Source organism: Neoarius graeffei, chromosome 8 (genome assembly GCF_027579695.1).
Source record: "Neoarius graeffei isolate fNeoGra1 chromosome 8, fNeoGra1.pri, whole genome shotgun sequence".
NCBI lineage: Eukaryota > Metazoa > Chordata > Actinopteri > Siluriformes > Ariidae > Neoarius > Neoarius graeffei.
Window position 1 is genome coordinate 15,076,559 of NC_083576.1, and position 19,410 is coordinate 15,095,968.

The window sequence follows — 19,410 nt, forward strand, 5'->3', positions numbered from 1 at the left end:
CCATCCTGAAATATATGTACATAATTTAGTTGGAAGCATTACTGTCATGGCCTCGCTTTAAAGTCACTAAGTAAAAACTGGCAAGTCACCCCGCTCTCCCCTACCACTTTGTGAACAGTTTCACTTATTTCAGAAAACTTACGTTTATTAACTAGTCTACTATAATTGTATTTGTTGATACCAGATAATACAAGTCACATAAGTTTTCAACGAAAGCTCACAAGTGTGGTTAAAAATAGACAAACTAACTCACTGGCATTATGAAATCTCATCTCATTATCTCTAGCCGCTTTATCCTGTTCTACAGGGTCGCAGGCAAGCTGGAGCCTATCCCAGCTGACTACGGGCGAAAGGCGGGGTACACCCTGGACAAGTCGCTAGGTCATCACAGGGCTGACACATAGACACAGACAACCATTCACACTCACGGTCAATTTAGAGTCACCAGTTAACCTAACCTGCATGTCTTTGGACTGTGGGGGAAACTGGAGCACCCAGAGGAAACCCATGCGGACACGGGGAGAACATGCAAACTCCGCACAGAAAGGCCCTCGCCAGCCACGGGGCTCGAACCCGGACCTTCTTGCTGTGAGGCGACAGCGCTAACCACTACACCACCGTGCCGCCATCCTGAAATATATGTACATAATTTAGTTGGAAGCATTACTGTCACGGCCTCGCTTTAAAGTCGCTCTTCCCTACCACTTTGTGAACAGTTTCACTTATTTCAGAAAATTTACATTTATTAACTAGTCTACTATAATTGTATTTGTTGATACCAGATAATACAAGTCACATAAGCTTTCAGCGAAAGCTCACAAGTGTGGTTAAAAATAGACAAACTAACTCACTGGCATTATGAAATACCAAAGTCTTTTGGCAGATCTAGTTGACTCTTATTTTGCTTCCTCTTTTTCCGTAGGCTTTTGGTAAAAACGGAAGTTAAATATATTCAACGTTCCAAAAATGCGATTCGTTAAAACAAAGGGGGTGTGACCAAATTCTGGGCGTTGATTGGCTGTGCTGTAGCGCCACGACAGGGAGTGGAGTGGAGTGGAGCGGAGTGGACTATTTTGACATTGATTTTGCTGGTGGACTTTTTAGCTCGCCAACTTTCCAGCTCGTTGTTTTATTCGAGTGTTTCAGATAAGTTAGGAAATGGTGTGTCACAGGATCATGAAGGCTGTTCGTCCTTCTGCTGTGGGCTTGTTGGTAAGGATTAGTACTGTGCTACGGGAGTCCTGTCATGTAGTTTTATTGTACACCTGTCTGAAGTGTGTGTTGGATTATTAGCAGTGCGACTCATTAGCCTCTGTGTCAACCTTGAATTTAATTAAATAGTTTTAGACTTGATTACTTTCTCACTATGACGTTTAGGTAGTTCGCCAACTTATTTGAGTATAATGTCAGTATAATACACTATATTGTATTCTGCATATACTGTAATTAGCAGTAATATTGTAAATATGGCAGTGTGTGAGATCAGGATTCTGCTCACAGTGATTCCAGAACGTTCTTGGAACGTTTCAGGAATCGACAACAAACGTTCCAACAATGTTTGCTTCCTGAAACGGTCTGGCGTTTGAGTTTCTTGGTCAAAATTTGATTAAGCAGTTTCAAGAAGTAAAGTGATTTATTTTTGCTGCCAAATATATCGGGAATGTGGTACTACTGTTCAAAAGTTTGGGGTCACCCAGACGATTTTGTGCTTTCCATGAAAAGTCACACTTTTATTTACCACCATAAGTTGTAAAATGAATAGAAAATCTAGTCAAGACATATTTTTCTGGCCATTTTGAGCATTTAATCGACCCCACAAATGTGATGCTCCAGAAACTCAATCTGCTCAAAGGAAGGTCAGTTTTATAGCTTCTCTAAAGAGCTCAACTGTTTTCAGCTGTGCTAACATGATTGTACAAGGGTTTTCTAATCATCCATTAGCCTTCTGAGGCAATGAGCAAACACATTGTACCATTAGAACACTGGAGTGAGAGTTGCTGGAAATGGGCCTCTACTGTATACACCTATGGAGATATTGCACCAAAAACCAGCTAGAATAGTCATTTAGCACATTAGCAATGTATAGAGTGGATTTCTGATTAGTTTAAAGTGATGTTCATTGAAAAGAACAGTGCTTTTCTTTCAAAAATAAGGACATTTCAAGGTGACCCCAAACTTTTGAACGGTAGTGTATTTAGTTTAAAATAAACTTTATTCATAAATTTTAAAACAGAACATGTGAAATAAATCCATATCAGAATGTCATTATGTATTTCTAAGGTCGAACATAATGACATTTTCTAAACTCAAATTGCTTTTTCGACTAACAGATTCTGGAATCTTTCTTTTGATCTTGTTTCATATAAACCCTTAACTGTTTATATTTTTTTCGCGGTCCAAATCCTGCGCTCTGATTGGCTGGCGAGCGGGTCCGTATTCGCAGTTACGGACCCCGGTTACGGATCTCTGGCGACTCGCTTGTTCACAACAACAACAAATATGGTAGCTTTTTTTTGTCAACGTTTATCTTTTTTTATAAGATTTATTTATAAAATTATCAGAAATCTTGTAAATTTTTGCCAGCATTTCTCCGCATAATAGCATTAATTTTACAGCATGGATAGCGATAACGACAGTGTTCACAGCGAAAGCGAGTTTTACTACCCTGAGGAAGAAGAAATGGAAGAGAACATTTCAGGAGAAAGCTAAAAACCTGTAATTTGCTAACACCGAGCAAAAACATGGCTGAATCCTGAATGACTCAATTTTGTATAAATAGGGGACTACATAGGTGGCAAAATGTAGTTTTTTTCCTGCCATGGAAGTGCACTTGTATACCGAGGAAGAAGCCATTTGCATTACAGCCGTGAATGAGGATTCAATATGGCATTAATTTTTACAACATGGATAGCAATAACAACAGTGTTCACAGCGAAAGTGAGTTTTACTACCCTGAGGAAGACAGAATTAAAGAAAACATTTCAGGAGAAAGCTAAAACCTGTAATTTGCTAATGCCAAGCAAAAACATGGCTGAATCCTGAATGACTCAATTTGGGGACTACATAGGCAGCAAAATGTATTTTTTTTTCCTGCCATGGAAGTGCACTTGTAAACTGAGGAGGAAGCAATTTACAACCCCGATTCCAAAAAAGTTGGGACAAAGTACAAATTGTAAATAAAAACGGAATGCAATGATGTGGAAGTTTCAAAATTCAGCACTTGTAGGAAGTGCTGTAGTTCTGTACATAATAATACCCCATATGTGCACAAAATACATCATTCATACAGGAATTATTTAGTGATTTAAAAAAAATAACTTATTCACATATCTTTATGTACAACCCCGATTCCAAAAAAGTTGGGACAAAGTACAAATTGTAAATAAAAACGGAATGCAATGATGTGGAAGTTTCAAAATTCCATATTTTATTCAGAATAGAACATAGATGACATATCAAATGTTTAAACTGAGAAAATGTATCATTTAAAGAGAAAAATTAGGTGATTTTAAATTTCATGACAACACATCTCAAAAAAGTTGGGACAAGGCCATGTTTACCACTGTGAGACATCCCCTTTTCTCTTTACAACAGTCTGTAAACATCTGGGGACTGAGGAGACAAGTTGCTCAAGTTTAGGGATAGGAATGTTAACCCATTCTTGTCTAATGTAGGATTCTAGTTGCTCAACTGTCTTGGGTCTGTTTTGTCGTATCTTCCGTTTTATGATGCGCCAAATGTTTTCTATGGGTGAAAGATCTGGACTGCAGGCTGGACAGTTCAGTACCTGGACCCTTCTTCTACGCAGCCATGATGCTGTAATTGATGCAGTATGTGGTTTGGCATTGTCATGTTGGAAAATGCAAGGTCTTCCCTGAAAGAGACGTCATCTGGATGGGAGCATATGTTGCTCTAGAACCTGGATATACCTTTCAGCATTGATGGTGTCTTTCCAGATGTGTAAGCTGCCCATGCCACACGCACTAATGCAACCCCATACCATCAAAGATGCAGGCTTCTGAACTGAGCGCTGATAACAACTTGGGTCGTCCTTCTCCTCTTTAGTCCGAATGACACGGCGTCCCTGATTTCCATAAAGAACTTCAAATTTTGATTCGTCTGACCACAGAACAGTTTTCCACTTTGCCACAGTCCATTTTAAATGAGCCTTGGCCCAGAGAAGACGTCTGCGCTTCTGGATCGTGTTTAGATACAGCTTCTTCTTTGAACTATAGAGTTTTAGCTGGCAACGGCGGATGGCACGGTGAATTGTGTTCACAGATAATGTTCTCTGGAAATATTCCTGAGCCCATTTTGTGATTTCCAATACAGAAGCATGCCTGTATGTGATGCAGTGCCGTCTAAGGGCCCGAAGATCACGGGCACCCAGTATGGTTTTCCGGCCTTGACCCTTACGCACAGAGATTCTTCCAGATTCTCTGAATCTTTTGATGATATTATGCACTGTAGATGATGATATGTTCAAACTCTTTGCAATTTTACACTGTCGAACTCCTTTCTGATATTGCTCCACTATTTGTCGGCGCAGAATTAGGGGGATTGGTGATCCTCTTCCCATCTTTACTTCTGCGAGCCGCTGCCACTCCAAGATGCTCTTTTTATACCCAGTCATGTTAATGACCTATTGCCAATTGACCTAATGAGTTGCAATTTGGTCCTCCAGCTGTTCCTTTTTTGTACCTTTAACTTTTCCAGCCTCTTATTGTCCCTGTCCCAACTTTTTTGAGATGTGTTGCTGTCATGAAATTTCAAATGAGCCAATATTTGGCATGAAATTTCAAAATGTCTCACTTTCGACATTTGATATGTTGTCTATGTTCTATTGTGAATACAATATCAGTTTTTGATAACGACATAATTTTGCGACCAAAGTCACCTACCCTTTTAATTTCCGCGCGTGATGTCATCGGCAGGTTCCCCTTCTTGTGTACCACGTGACGTGTGATGTGGCACATATTATCAGCAATGGCGGATAGAACGCGATAAAAATAATACCAATAAATCTAGCTAATACCAATAAATCTAGCTAACTGAAAGATTAACTCAAAATTTTTCGCAATTTTTTTTGGCCCCCATATACGAGGAGAAATGACTCTCTCACTTTGGGGGTTTCCTGGTCTAAAAATAGACCGACACGTGGTACACAAGAAGGGGAACCTGCCGATTACATCACGTTTCACTACCGCGCGGAAATTAAAAGGGTAGGTGACTTTGGTCGCAAAATTAATATACTTGTCGTTGTCAAAAAATTATGTTTGATATATCATTTTGAAGCTAAAAGATTTCTCTGTCTAGTCATGTTGTCATAAAATATATTGTATTTTATGCCAAAGAATACATCCAATGGTGGAATGGCACTTTAATTGTTGTTTGTCACAATACAATAAAAAAAATAATAATAATTTGCACCTTTTAAAGTGGTAGGCATGTTGTGTAAATCAGATGGTGCTAACCCCCCAAAAATCCAGTTTAATTCCAGTTTGTCATGTGGGGGGGTTGAATACTTTTGCAAGACACTGTAGATGCTCCAGAAAAACGTACAGATGTTTCTATTAAAGTGGCCAGTGAGTTTAAAACGTTAGTACCCATAAATCTCGATCATTGCAAAGCTACTGCATTTCATTACCCCATAGAGACATGTTGCCATCATTTCACACATCTTGGCATAATCGGCTCAAAACGAACACTAAACTTTACGTTTAAACCGTTGCAGTCCAGGTTTATACTGAACAAGAGCGGGGTGTGTCACATGACACCAGTCAGCGTCCGCCACTCCAGCAACAGCGAAGAGGAGAAAATCAGCCGCTATCCTGTGCCTTACAAGAAAACCCTGCCTTACGACATGGTGGAGCTGATGGAGGAGGTCGAGATGAAGGTATGGCATCCAGCCTTCTCCTCTCTCACCTTCTGTGTGTAAATATATCAATATATTCGAGGAACAGTAATATATAACATGAGATCATTTCACAGGGTGGCTTCCTGCCGAACGTGTTCAAGGCCCTTGCTCATCGACCCGCCGAATTCCGAGCTTTCTTCTCTTATTATAATTTACTCATGAACAAAGAGACTGGTAAAATATTGACGAAAACATACACACACAATGGATTATGATTTGTGTTTAAAGGCCTAGAGAAATGTACCCCTTCCTCCTTGGATAAGTCCCGACGATGAAAACTGATCATTGAAACCCACGTCGGGAACGTTCAGAATTTGTCGAGTTTAAATTTCCCGCCAAGGGAATCCTGGTACGAGCATCGCTATTATTAGCTGGCTTTTGCGTGCTGTCATGAGTGTGAGTGGTTTTAGCGGCGGTTTTTCCACTTAAGGCCTCTGCATGCTCTTGCGACAAGGCTTTCGCAGACAGCTTTTCGCAGACAGTTGTAATTTTTCGTTGAGTGGGGAGTAATAGGCGTGCGCGATGTTATTCACCGCTACAACGCAAAGGGGCGCGAAGTCGCGAAATCGCTAGGAGTAGTTGGTGGGTGTGGTTAGTGGAGTGTTTATCCTCCAGTTACTTATAACGACTAGAACTGGAGTCGTATAGATGTATGTACTTCCTCGATCAACCGCTGTTCGTGCTGCTCCATCTTCGCTCGTGTTTTTAAAAATGGCGGTCGTGAAAACAAACCCAACCGGGAAAGTAGGGAAGCGGAAGTGCGTGTACAGCGGATGTAGAGTGGACCAATCAGAGCCCTCTTGTCTGCGACGCTGTCTGCGAGGCTTCTGCGGTGGTCACAATTTTTGGGAGGTGCGCACAGAGAGTCTGCGAAGGTGGGGGGGGCTACGCAGACGCTATCTGCGACACCGTCTGCGAGGACTGCGTTGTCAGCATAAATTGGCCTTTATGTCCACACTGTGTAGCTTTTGTCCAACTTTCTGCTAGATTACCTTCATTTTGACGGAAACTTGCAACAGAACACGACGTAGAAAGAGAGACAAATCGTTCAACTACAATCTACGACTGTTATGAAGAAGAAAGGGGAGAGGGGGAAAAAAAAAGGAAGGCGTGGAGGGAGTGGCCCTGTTCCTTTTCCCGAAAGATAATCACTAATTAGTCAAGACTTTGTTACAGTGAACTGCAAAGCATTTTGTTTCCAATGTACCGTAATGGAGCACTTGCATGTGACGTCACAGCCGATCCAGATTGTGACAGACGCCATCGTGTCGGTCAAACGTCATATTCCGCCTTCTACTTCTGGTTCTACTTCTGCTTTTACTTCTACCTTTTCTTCTGGAAAACCCTACTATATACAATTCTACTACAACGGCTGCGGCTACAAGCTCTCCCTACCTGTGCACGTTTTTTATGTTTTTTGTGTGTATTTTTGCGTGTTGTTCGTCTGTACCGGACTTCAATATCCACTACAACCGTATGGACTTACTGGACATTGGTTTCCAGCAGAAAATGATGGTTTGTAGCGATTTCCATCGCATGCACAACATTCCGGACGAGAAAAAAACATTCCAGACGAGACAGCGGGGTCTCCGTGGATTGTTATCGGAAGCAAAGCGAAGGAGGCGGCGCCGGGAGCAGAAGCAAAAGCGAGGCTACAGGTAGAGCCGGCCTGTTGACTAAGTTCAGAAAACAGCTACTCAAACCTCTACTGCCGCCTCTACCTCTCCAACGCCAGATCCATGTAAACAACACGGACGATTTGGAATTACCTTATTCTATTCTATAATCGGCTGGTCAGTGCTATACTCAATACTTAAGTGACTTACCCATCCAATGAGGATTATTTTCTTGTTTACAAGATGCCACATCTGAGTCGCTGACAAATCCTGAATTTCTGTAAAGATAACTGTCCAGAGATTTATAGGCACGCAGTGCTTCACCACTGAACAGCAAGGGAAAGTTAATGAGGTAATTATACACGTCCGGGTATTCCGCTGGCAGTTCAAAATCCGGTCGTGAAAACTCCATCCGGAAAGCCATAAGGGTCACAAATCTGTAGATCGTTTATTTTAGACATGTATCTAGTTATCTGTTCATTAGAAAAATGAGCCGTGTAGTCCGTCGGTTGAAATTGATCCATTCTGTACACGAGTGCAGCAGTATTCAGCGGTGTTTTTGACCGACAAGATGGCGGTTGTGTACTTTCCGGTCATGTGACTGCAAGATCTCTATACTACTAACTTGAGACTTGAGGAACAACTTCAACTTCCAGTCATCCAAACCCCGCCCCTGTCGCGCATTTACTGGGCGGTCTCCTGCCGGCGATAGACTATGCACGACCATAGAAAAGTTGAACTGAAGACTGTCAGCTGTAGCTGTACTCAGCTAGCTATCATCTTAGTCTTTTTAAGTCTATTCTAATTCTAAGAACACTTTGAAAAGCGTACTATTCCATATTTGCAAGTTGGTCTTCATGATCGTCTTCGGATTCATCATTGTCACTGACCCCGCCTTCATCGGACAACTCTGGCTCGAATCGGTACGGTTCGATACCTCTGTCTTCTTCCCGATCACTGGCCACTTCTTCTTCCTCTGTCAGTACGTCGTCATCAACTTGAACTGACGAAAAACTACTAAAAGTTTCTCCCTCGCTAAATTCCTGCTCGCTCATGTTGTAGTTCGTGGCCGACACGCACCAGCGACGTCACGTGGCTCCCGTCCGCTACTTCCGGGCGGTTCTAAAAGGGCTAAATTTACTCTGCTTTTGTCTGCGAATATATCCGCTACCGTGCGGTTTAGAGAATAGCTGCCTCTGTCCAGGGACTCAATAAACCTTGCCGAATTTAACTGCGATTCTGTTTTAGCGCAAAAAAAAAAAAAGCATTTCTCTAGGCCTTTAATAATTTTTTATTAAATTGTATTAACAGCCATTTTGTCTGCGTTTTTACAGGAGGTTTGTCAAAAGCAGATCGAGAGTTGATTGTGGTGGCGACCAGCGCCCATAACAACTGCCTGTATTGTGTCGTATCGCACAGTGCACTGCACCGTATCTACTCGAAGAAGCCCACGCTAGCTGATCAGGTGCGTGTATTCTCACTTCATTCTTTCGTTCTCGTTTTTACTTATTCTGTGTTGTATGGAATTGTCGTTGGTGCCTTTTCCAGATCAGTATATGAACCTCACAGCAGGCTTTCTTACATTCTTTAACGCGTTTAAAAGTAACCGAGGCATTTTTATAGTCATTCCATCTTTATGCACTTTATCATCAATATTTCTTACAGTGCGAGACGGTTACTCTGAGTTCGCTAATGGTGCTGTCGATTGAGACTTGTGAATTGATGCTTTTAGTACGGGAACACGAACATTTGTTATAGTCTTGAGAGCAGTATTGCTAGGCAACTGGGAAATCCGAATTCTTAGCATGCATACAAGCCAGTTTAGTCATCAATTAGTCAAAAATGCTTGAAACATGAATGAGGGTCACTCCATGACAGGTCGGTTTGCCATCCATGTTCCATTCGTGATGTTTCGTGCAGGGTATAGTGATGTCACTCTTACCGCTTTTCCACCAAATCAGTTCCAGGGCTGGTTCAGGGCTGGTGCTGGTTCACAACTCGTTCAACTTGCGAGCCAGCTGAGAACCAGTTTGCTTTTCCATAGCTCGCGGTGCTAAGGGGAGCCACGTCATTACGTCGCTGCATACGTCAGTTACGGCGCTACGTTTGCATAAACCTTGGCGCGAATATCGAAGCAAAAACAACACGGAAGAAGCAGCAGCAACAACAACAATAATAATAATGGATGACTTCGCGTTTGTACAGCTGCTGCTTCTCGGCGCTTAAAAATGGTGATCTTTCGCGGTCTTGTTATTGTTGTTGGTCTTAACAACTCCAACCCCCCGCTGACGTAAGCGGTTCTTTCCTCTGGCCCAGCAGAGAGTTGGTGCTAGCCTGGAACCGGTTTTTCTGGCCCCAGAGCCAGTTCTTTGTCAGTGGAAACAGAAAACCCGGTTCCAAACTAAGCACTGGCCCCGAACCAGCCCTGGAACTGCTTTGGTGGAAAAGGGGCATCTGTGGACAAACTTTTGTTATAGATTTCTAGTTTATGACTTTGACATTATCGAGTCAGTACAAAAACGTTTTAGAGTCCAAATGTTCGTTTTCCAGCACAAAATTAAAGGTTACAGAAAAAATTGTGTGTATCTGAGCAGCATATTACACAAGAGAGCACTTTTCAGATTAAAAAAGAAAACATAATGAAGGCTACTTGGTTTTGGTGCAAAATGAAGACGCGAGTGTGACCGTCAAAGTGTCCAGAAGAACTGTGACTGGTTCTGGAAGATGCTCAGTAAAACCTACAGCTCATTTCCGCATAAAACTGCACTCACTGGACCTGAAACTTTTTTTTTTAAAGCAAAGGGAATTTCGTCGCACACCAAGTATTGACTTTGCCTGTGTCCGAAATCACTCGCTCGTTCACTACTCCCTACTCATTAATAGGGAATTACTATATAGAGGACTATACAGTGAGCTCATTGGTAAAATGAAAAAACCGCTTTCGGACACTAGTCGGTCGCGCTGGTATTTACGTCATTACTGTCGCACAATTAAAACGTGCCAGTTCAGTCAGCTGGTGGGTTTTCAAAATAGTAAATGCATGCTTGTGTTTTTGTGATAAATCCATATTATACTGAGCGCATTTCCCACATTAAACAATACAAAGTGCCTGCGTCTTTCAGCTCTTTTTTAAAATCAAGGCTGAATACTTTTTCTTTCTTCTTTGCCGCTGCCTTTTATTAAATCAAATGTGAGACTTTTTGATTTCTTTCAGTGCGACCGCAATGCATGATGGGTATATTGCTTGGTTAGTGACCATCAGTTGTACACTACTTTTCGTGATGCACTGTGGGATACAATACTTTGAGTGCACTATATAGAGTGTAAATAATCCTCACTAAGGTTTCGGACAGCACTACAAAATGGCGTCCACACTATATAGTGGCCAATATAGTGAGTAGGGAGCGATGTCGGGCACAGGGTTTGTTTCATTTATTATGGCTTACTGCTTATAGTATTATTTTTTTTTTAAATGTTGAAGCATTTTATTTCATTATTTTTAAGCCATTTGTGGTCTACAACGGCGGCACGGTGGTGTAGTGGTTAGCGCTGTCGCCTCACAGCAAGAAGGTCCGGGTTCGAGCCCCGTGGCCGGCGAGGGCCTTTCTGTGCGGAGTTTGCATGTTCTCCCCGTGTCCGCGTGGGTTTCCTCCGGGTGCTCCGGTTTCCCCCACAGTCCAAAGACATGCAGGTTAGGTTAACTGGTGACTCTAAATTGACCGTAGGTGTGAATGTGAGTGTGAATGGTTGTTTGTCTCTGTGTCAGCCCTGTGATGACCTGGCGACTTGTCCAGGGTGTACCCCGCCTTTTGCCCGTAGTCAGCTGGGATAGGCTCCAGCTTGCCTGTGACCCTGTAGAACAGGATAAAGAGGCTACAGATAATGACATGAGGTGAGGCCAGTACGCAGTGTTCCCTTACTGCTGCACCCACAATATTGCTGACACGCCTGTAAAAGTTGCCACAACACTAATAAAAAGTGTGGCCTTTTGTTTAATTTTCTCTTGTTATCACCACGCAACAGTTCTACATTCAGACATGCTCCACACCCCGTCCACGTAAGCGCCCCGTGCGTAGCTGCCCGAGTAGTTCTGTGAGGAGATTGTCACTGATCGTGTTAGTCTGGTTTACGTCCTTCTTTATGCTGTGTTTACAGTAAAGTGCCATCCGTGTTAAGAGGCGCTTACGTGCCATGCAATTAATACGTGCCGGTCCCCAAGTTAGATCTGGAAAGTTGTGTATTGTAACTGAATGGCTGAAGCTGAAAATCAAGCTGACACTTGGTGAACATTAACTGATTGTTTTTGGTTTTTTTTGTTTTTCTTATTCCATAAATGTGTCACCAATATAGTTGAATATTAATTATAAGTCTTTAATCAAAAACATTCAAAGCAACTTTTGGCAAAAAAATGTGTCATTAATATTACAAAGAAAAGAGTGACATTCAGGAAGGCCTGCAAGTGCCAGGAAACGCACTACCACGATAAATAATTTCAAAATTTTTCCCACTTTTAATGTGATCTATAGCCTGTACAATACAACTGAAAAAACAAACAAATCTGTTCAGGGAAAAAACATAAATAAAAAACGTACAATAAGCTGGTTGCATAAGTGTGCACACCCTTAAACTAATACTTTGTTGAAGCACCTTTTGATTTAATTGCAGCATTCGGTCTTTTTGGGTTTTAAATTAAAATGACTCTGATTAACCCCAAATACAGTTCAGACATTTACTCAGTTGCATCCTCCAGCAAAAGCCAGGGTTCACAGAGAGCTTACAAAGCATCAAAGGGATCTCATTGTTGAAAGGTATCAGTCGGGGGAAGGATATGAAAACATTTCCACGGCATTAGATATACCATGGAGCACAGTGAAGACCATCATCAAGAAGTGGAGAAAATACGGGACAACAGTGACATTACCGAGAACTGGACGTCCCTCCAAAATTGATGAAAAGACAAGATGAAAACTGGTCAGGGAGGCTGCCAAGAGGCCTACAGCAACACTGAAGGAGCTGCAGGAATTTCTGGCGAGTACTGGTTGTGTACTACATGTGACAACAATCTCCCGTATTCTCCATATGTCTGGACTATGAGGTAGGGTCAAAGAAAAACATCCAGGCCTGGCTAAATTTTGCAAAAAAATGCATCAACTCTCCCAAAAGCATGTGGGAAAATGTGTTATGGTCTGATGAAACCAAGGTTGAACTTTTTGGCCACAATTCCAAAAGGTAAGTTTGGCGCAAAACCACCACCATACCCATGGTGAAGCATGGTGGTGGCAGCATCACGTTCTGGGGTTGTTTTCCTTCAGCTGGAACAGGGGCTTTAGTCAAGGTGGAGGGAATTATGAACAGTTCTAAATACCAGTCAATTTTGGCCCAAAACCTTCAGGTGTCTGCTAGAAAGCTGAAGATGAAGAGGAATTTCATCTTTCAGCACAACAATGACCCCAAACGTACATCGAAATCAACAAAAGAATGGCTTCACCAGAAGAACATGAAAGTTTTGGAACGGCCCAGCCAGAGCCCAGACCTACATCCAATTGAAAATCTGTGGGGTGACCTGAAGACGGCTGTGCACAAGAGACGCCCTCACAATCGGACAGATTTGGAACGCTTTTGCAAGGAAGAGTGGGCAAATATTGCCAAGTCTAGATGTGGCAGGCTGATGGATTCCGACCCAAAAAGACTGAATGCTGTAATTAAATCAAAAGGTGCTTCAACAAAGTATTAGTTTAAGGGTGTGCACACTTGTGCAACCAGATTATTGTACGTTTTTTTACGTTTTTCCCCGTAACAGATTTGTTTGTTTTTCAATTGAATTGTACAGGTTATAGGTCACATTAAAGGTTGGAAAAGTTGTGAAATTACTTATCGTGGTCTCATTTTTTTACATCAGAAAAGCCTATTGTGTGTGTGTGTGTGTGTACACATATATATTGCAACTACATTTTCATAGACACTAAAATAACCAGGGCTTTGAACCGGTTCAAGGAACGAAAACGAAAACCAGGAACTTTTTCTATTTCACATGGAACAGAAATGAAACCAGAAACTTTATTATTTTTTATGTTCCGGAACAGAAACGCTTATTAAAAATAATGGTAACCGGTTAATACCGGTTTTTATTTCATTCCTCAAAGTTTCCGTAGCCTACAAATAAAAAAGTCATTTTTCTCCTGCGCAAGTTTCTATGACCCGCTGGGGTTCACTTCCTGTGTGACATTCACTGACTGAATGGAGAGAGCGGAAGGGTGGACTACTATCACATCTCCACATCTTAAATAAGAGGTAAATATTGCAGTCTATCGTTATTCAAAAACGTCAATTTCAAACACGATATCAATATATTTGTCCACGTTAATGAGAGGCTCGCGAACATTAAATGACGTTAACCTCTGTTAGCCTATCAATGCATAGGGCCTGACTAGCCTTTGGTAACACACTAAACGAATTATCTTTCATTTTTGGCACTTTTTCTGTTTGTGTAGATGGGAAGACATACTGAGAATCCAAATCGCCAACATTTGAAATAATAATTGTTTTGAATTATTTCTTGTCTTATTTAATGAAGGTTGTAATAGAATTAGCCTACATTTGGCTTAAGCTGGATGAGACAGAGATATAATTTTATAGCCATTTGTTAAACAGCTGACAGGGAACGTAATTAACCGTTCCGGGAATGAAATTTTTTTGTTCTAACCGGTTCGGGAACGTCTATTTAATGGTGGAACCCAAAACCGGAAACGTTAAAATTCCGTTTCTGTTCGGAACGAACCAATAGGAAAAAAATTCTGGTTCAAAGCCCTGAAAATAACTGATATAGTCCTTAATTTATCTTCCTAGTGATGCACTCTGTACCTAAGATTATCTAGATGTCAGTGTTCTGAATCCTCTTTTTTGACTGGATCAAAAATAGACTGAAGAGTTATCTTGAAATATCCAAGTTAAAGATTTTAAGATTTTAGTCCAAGTTGTTGATTATTTTTCAAACATCTACGAATGCTATTTATTGACTTTTGTCAAACATTTTCCGATTTTTACCTCCGCTAACTTTGTTGGAGGAGGTTATATTTTCACCTCCGTTTGTTTGTCTGTTCTCAATGTAACTCAAAAAGCAGTGAACGGATTTTGATGGAATTCTGAGGAAAGGTGAGCCGTGAGCCAAAGAACAAATGATTAGATTTTGGTGCAAATCCAAATATGTGGCTTGGCAAAGGTATACGCTCTACCGAGTGCCCTTCTAATTTTCAATGAAACTTTTAACTGATAAACTCAACACAGTAACTGTGATGCCTCGTAACTCATGTTTGAGTGAAGATGTTTTCTTTTGACCCATATGCCATCATGTCTGACGGTCTTGTCCGCGTTAAGGTGGGAGTATTCTTCAAAAGCCCTTTTTCTGGAATTTTATCATAATGTCACACTTTGGCCGCAGTTTTCATGGCATGACCCATATTTATAATCTGACTGCACCTCAGATTGGAAAATTACTTCGAAAAGATGCTTTAAAAAAAAATGACGGCCTGAGTGAGCCTCACCATGTTGAGAAATGTCATGCAACATTAACCCATGAACTCAAATCTTTCAAAAAGATTTTGAAGGTCAAAAAAGTGGCCCATTTATCCAAACAATGATGTTTATCCAGTTAAACTTGCAGGTTGTAATGTTTCACTACACCTCAAGCTTTATTTTGATGAAGTTTCATAACTGAATTATTTAAAATTGACATCGTCTTGGCTTACAGTACTGTACTTGGCGTACAGTCTTCTAAGATTAAATGCATTTATTTTAATCTCTAACAGTGGAAAAAAAAATGTTAGCAAAGTGGAATATTTTATATTTAAAAACTCAAAAGTACTATGATCTAATTATACTTGACAAGTAGAGTACATGTACTCTTTTTTTTTTTTTTTTTTTTTTTTTTTTTTTACTTTCCACCCCCAATCAAATACATGTGATTCACAAGGCATGAGACGTGTGTTACACAATTACAAGACACAGTACACTGAATATTTGTGTGTTGTAGATTATTTAGTCTCCTCCGAAAGTTTGGGAAAGGCCGGTTCTTTTGTTTTTAATATGCACTGAAGGCATTTGGGTTTGAGATCAAAACTTGAATATGAGACAAAAGATCAGAATTTCAGCTTTCATTTCCTTATATTTACAGCTAGATCAGTTAAATAACTTTGAATATGGCATGTTTTGTTTGAAACGACCCATTTTTCAAGTGATCAAAAATAATGGAATGCGCACCCTACAGGTGTTTCCTGTTGCCCAGGTGTTCCCTGTTAGAGTGGTTATTGAAACAATTAATGCCTCTGAATGTCTACTCTTGGTGTGAGCCCTGGGTTTCACCTGTGAAGACTGTATTTGTTGTTAAAAAGGATTAACCAGCATGAAGACCAGTGAGCTGTCTATGGGATAAAAGCAAGCTATTCTGAAGCTGAGAAAAGAGGGAAAATCATTCAGAGCAATTGTGTAAGTATTAGGCATACAGGGTTCTCCATAAAATGTGAAGTAGCCGGCTAAAAAAAAAAAGTAGTAGGTACGCTAATGCTACGGGGGTCTGAGGGCATCTCCCCCGCCCTGGAAATTTTGAAATTTACATGCCTTCTGGTGCATTCTCAGCTAATAACTAACCATTTCCTTGTAAAATACTTGTGAAATATGTATGAAATTTCCATCCAGACGTGTGTGTGTGTGTGTTTGGCTTTCTTAGTTACCCTCTGTGGTACGCTGCCTGGCTCTGTAACATAACTACATACGCTACAGCGTGGTCACATGGTCCGGTTCAGCCAATCGGAGCGCAAGAATTGATCAACAAATATGGCGTCGCTTCCAGTCATGCTGGAATCTGAATCAAAGACAGTTTCGTGGTGAAAGAATTGGATTTGCAGCAAATTATGGTTTGTTTTTGAATAGTTTTTATTTCGTCCTCAGTTGGTTCAGCAAAACGCTCCACCATTTTGTTTTTCTCTACTAACGGTATATGAGCTAATAGCTTAGTAGTAGAGTAACCAATCAGAGCGTGCGATTGCTCATATCCAGTGAATGTGGATAGAATAAGTGTTTAATTGACCTTGAGTGTCTGTTCCCATACTTTTGCTCACCTCAAGGCTGGGTCGTGTTAGGTGTAAATATCATGAAATGAAAGCTGAAAATTTGATGTATTATCTTGTGTAGCAAAAACAAAAGCACTGGCCATGGCTTTCCAGTACTTTCAGAAAGGATTGTATATGCTGTTTATACACAGCTGGTTTTTGTCTCGTCCCACAGGTGGCGGTGAATTATAAAGTTGCAGAGTTAACCCCACGGGAGCGAGCCATGCTGGACTTTGCCCTCAGTGTGTGTTGCAGTGAGACACTGACAGACGAGCACTTCAGCTCACTGGAGGCTCACGGATTTGATCGCGAGGATATCTGGGACATCGCTGCCATCACCGCCTTCTTTGCTCTGTCCAACCGCATGGCCCACCTCACAGACATGAGACCCAATGCAGAGTTCTACAACTTGGGCAGAGTGCCTCGAGAGAAACATCCGCCAAGCACGGAGCATGACCAGCCATAGAGCAGAGCAGTGATCATAGGAGATGTGAACAAAATATCAAGCGTCACCATACCTGAAGGGATTTTCCTGATAAACATTAGGTCACATTTATTTAGGTTTGTTAAGGAAATACGAGCTGAACCATCAGCGTCACATTTAAATCCTTTTCTATCTAACTGCTCGTAAAAAAAACGAGTAACCATAATCCAAAGGGACTCATTGTCTTGTATCCTGTCTCAGAAGGTTTTACCCTAAAAGGGGGATATTTTTCAAAATCTTCAGCCCTATTCAGACAGGATTAGTTTTACATGGGCAGGTGGGGTTATGTAATCACTACCGGTGTATCTCTGGAACCCAAGTCCAGCATTATGCTTCTAGATGATCGATCTTCTCATAAAGGTTGTGTGTAAATATTTGCATAAGCCAGCCAAACTGAACAAAAAATAATTTCCGCTAGATTTACAAACGTTTCAGAAACACCGATTTTCTTAGAACTTGTGTAGATACATCAGTCACCCATAAAATGTAAACCACGTTCCTGGCAAGGCAAGTTTATTTATATAGCACATTTCATACACAATGGCAGTTCAATGTGCTTTACAGAAGTAAAAACAAAAACAGTAAACAATAGAGAAATAAAATCACATAAAATAATTTTATTTTTATTCTAAAACAATTAATTAAAAGAATTAAAAGAAAATAATAAGAATTAAACAATAGTAGAAATAAAATAATAAAATGAAGTAGTAGTTCAAATAGGAGGAGAAAAAAGAAACCAGCAGAATAGAATAAAGAATAAAATAGAATAAAGTTAAAGTAAATTTAAAACATGCAGAGAAAGTAAAGATTATAAAAAATGTAAAGAAGACAATATTAATTATTTAACAGAAAGCATCTGAAAACAGCCTGGTCTTTAACCTAGATTTGAAGCTGCCAACAGCAGGAGCATTTTTAATGTCCTCTGGCAGTTGGTTCCATAGCTGTACTGCATAGTAGCTAAAAGCTGCTTCACCACACTTTGTTTTAACGACTGGTTTTAATAGTAAATTTTTCTGTTTTGATCTGGTAGATCTGATCGGGTTAGGCCGCTGCAACATATCAGAGAAGTAATTGGGCCCTGTACCATTTAGAGATTTGTACACCAGCAGCAATGCTTTAAAGTCAATTCTGTAGCTTACTAGAAGCCAGTGAGCTGGCACAGCTCATTTGCATTTAATGACACCCACAAAACTCCATAAAAGGTCAAGTGCACAGACAGACATGAGCACGAAATGAATAAAGTTAAAGGCTGAAAGGCAAAAGTTATTTTGACTCGCTTCTATGCCAATAAAATATTTAACAATATATAATATTATTATTAATAATATGTGTGCTAAATCTTTTATCAGCTGAGGCATTTCTTTATGGCTTACAGCGATATGCTGATGGACTGACCCATCCTCCCTTTATACGGCACTGTTTCTTTTGTCATAATTGAATGAGGAGTTTTATTTGGCTTTATGGATTTTTTTTTTTGGTAATACTGAATTTCTGCATGGTATTTTAGTATGAGGATGGCATTTTGATAGAGATTCTAAAGCACTTCTATAAGTCACTCTGGATAAGTACGTCTGCTAAGTGCTGTAAAAATAATGCTGTAAAATAAGCAGTTTATCCTCGACAGTATATTCCATATATAAAAGTGCAGTAATCCCTGCAAATTATATGAATTGGTGTTAGTCAAGTTGAGGATTAGGATGAGGTTAATTCTTCTTATGTATAAATTTACACACACTTTACAGGAGTACGAGTAGGATATGAATGTTTGGTTTTTTGCATATTTCCCAGATTTTCATAGATACCAAATTACATGTGTGGACACTCGTATGAACAATTTGCGAATAAATGAATAAAAAGACCCAAAGTCAGGAATTTTATAAAGAAAGATTACACCATCTTATGCCTAGTATCAACTGAGCAGTGGAAATAATCCACCCCCTTTACCAACTGTTTCCTGTGGGGGGGGGAGGTTGTGCACTTTTCTTTCTTATAAAGAAACTCCATCCAGGAAGTGCTCCCCCCCCCCCCCCCCCCCCCTCGTCTCCCACCAAAATTAAACCAAAACTAATTTAACGTTTAACGGTATAAAATATCAATAATCTTTAAAAGGACTTAAAAGGAAAAGTAGCACTTGTTGTTGTTATTAGGGAGTTCCTAGCACAGGTACAGCCCGTTAAAATGATTTTTTTTTTAAAAAAAGAGAGAGACCACGATAAATAATTTCAAAACTTTTCCCACCTTTTAATGTGACCTATAACCTGTACAATTCATTTGAAAGACAAACAAATC

The 19,410-nt window shown here is 40.4% G+C and overlaps 1 protein-coding gene across 1 annotated transcript; it reads left to right on the plus strand.

Moving 5' to 3' along the window:
• Positions 1-1,045: 1,045 nt before the first annotated feature.
• Positions 1,046-19,410, plus strand: si:ch211-175m2.5 (uncharacterized protein LOC568697 homolog). The gene is made up of 5 exons (XM_060926857.1): positions 1,046-1,212; positions 5,735-5,896; positions 5,992-6,091; positions 8,868-8,998; positions 16,813-19,410. The coding sequence occupies exons 1-5, from the start codon at positions 1,159-1,161 to the stop codon at positions 17,101-17,103; spliced, it is 738 nt and encodes a 245-aa protein (XP_060782840.1). The 5' UTR covers positions 1,046-1,158; the 3' UTR covers positions 17,104-19,410.

Coding starts and splice junctions, on each gene's coding strand:
- si:ch211-175m2.5 (XM_060926857.1), top strand. CDS start 1,159: ATGGTGTGTCACAGGATCATGAAGGCTGTTCGTCCTTCTGCTGTGGGC. Junction 1,213..5,734: donor CTTCTGCTGTGGGCTTGTTG/GTAAGGATTAGT, acceptor AAACCGTTGCAG/TCCAGGTTTATACTGAACAA. Junction 8,999..16,812: donor AGCCCACGCTAGCTGATCAG/GTGCGTGTATTC, acceptor CTCGTCCCACAG/GTGGCGGTGAATTATAAAGT.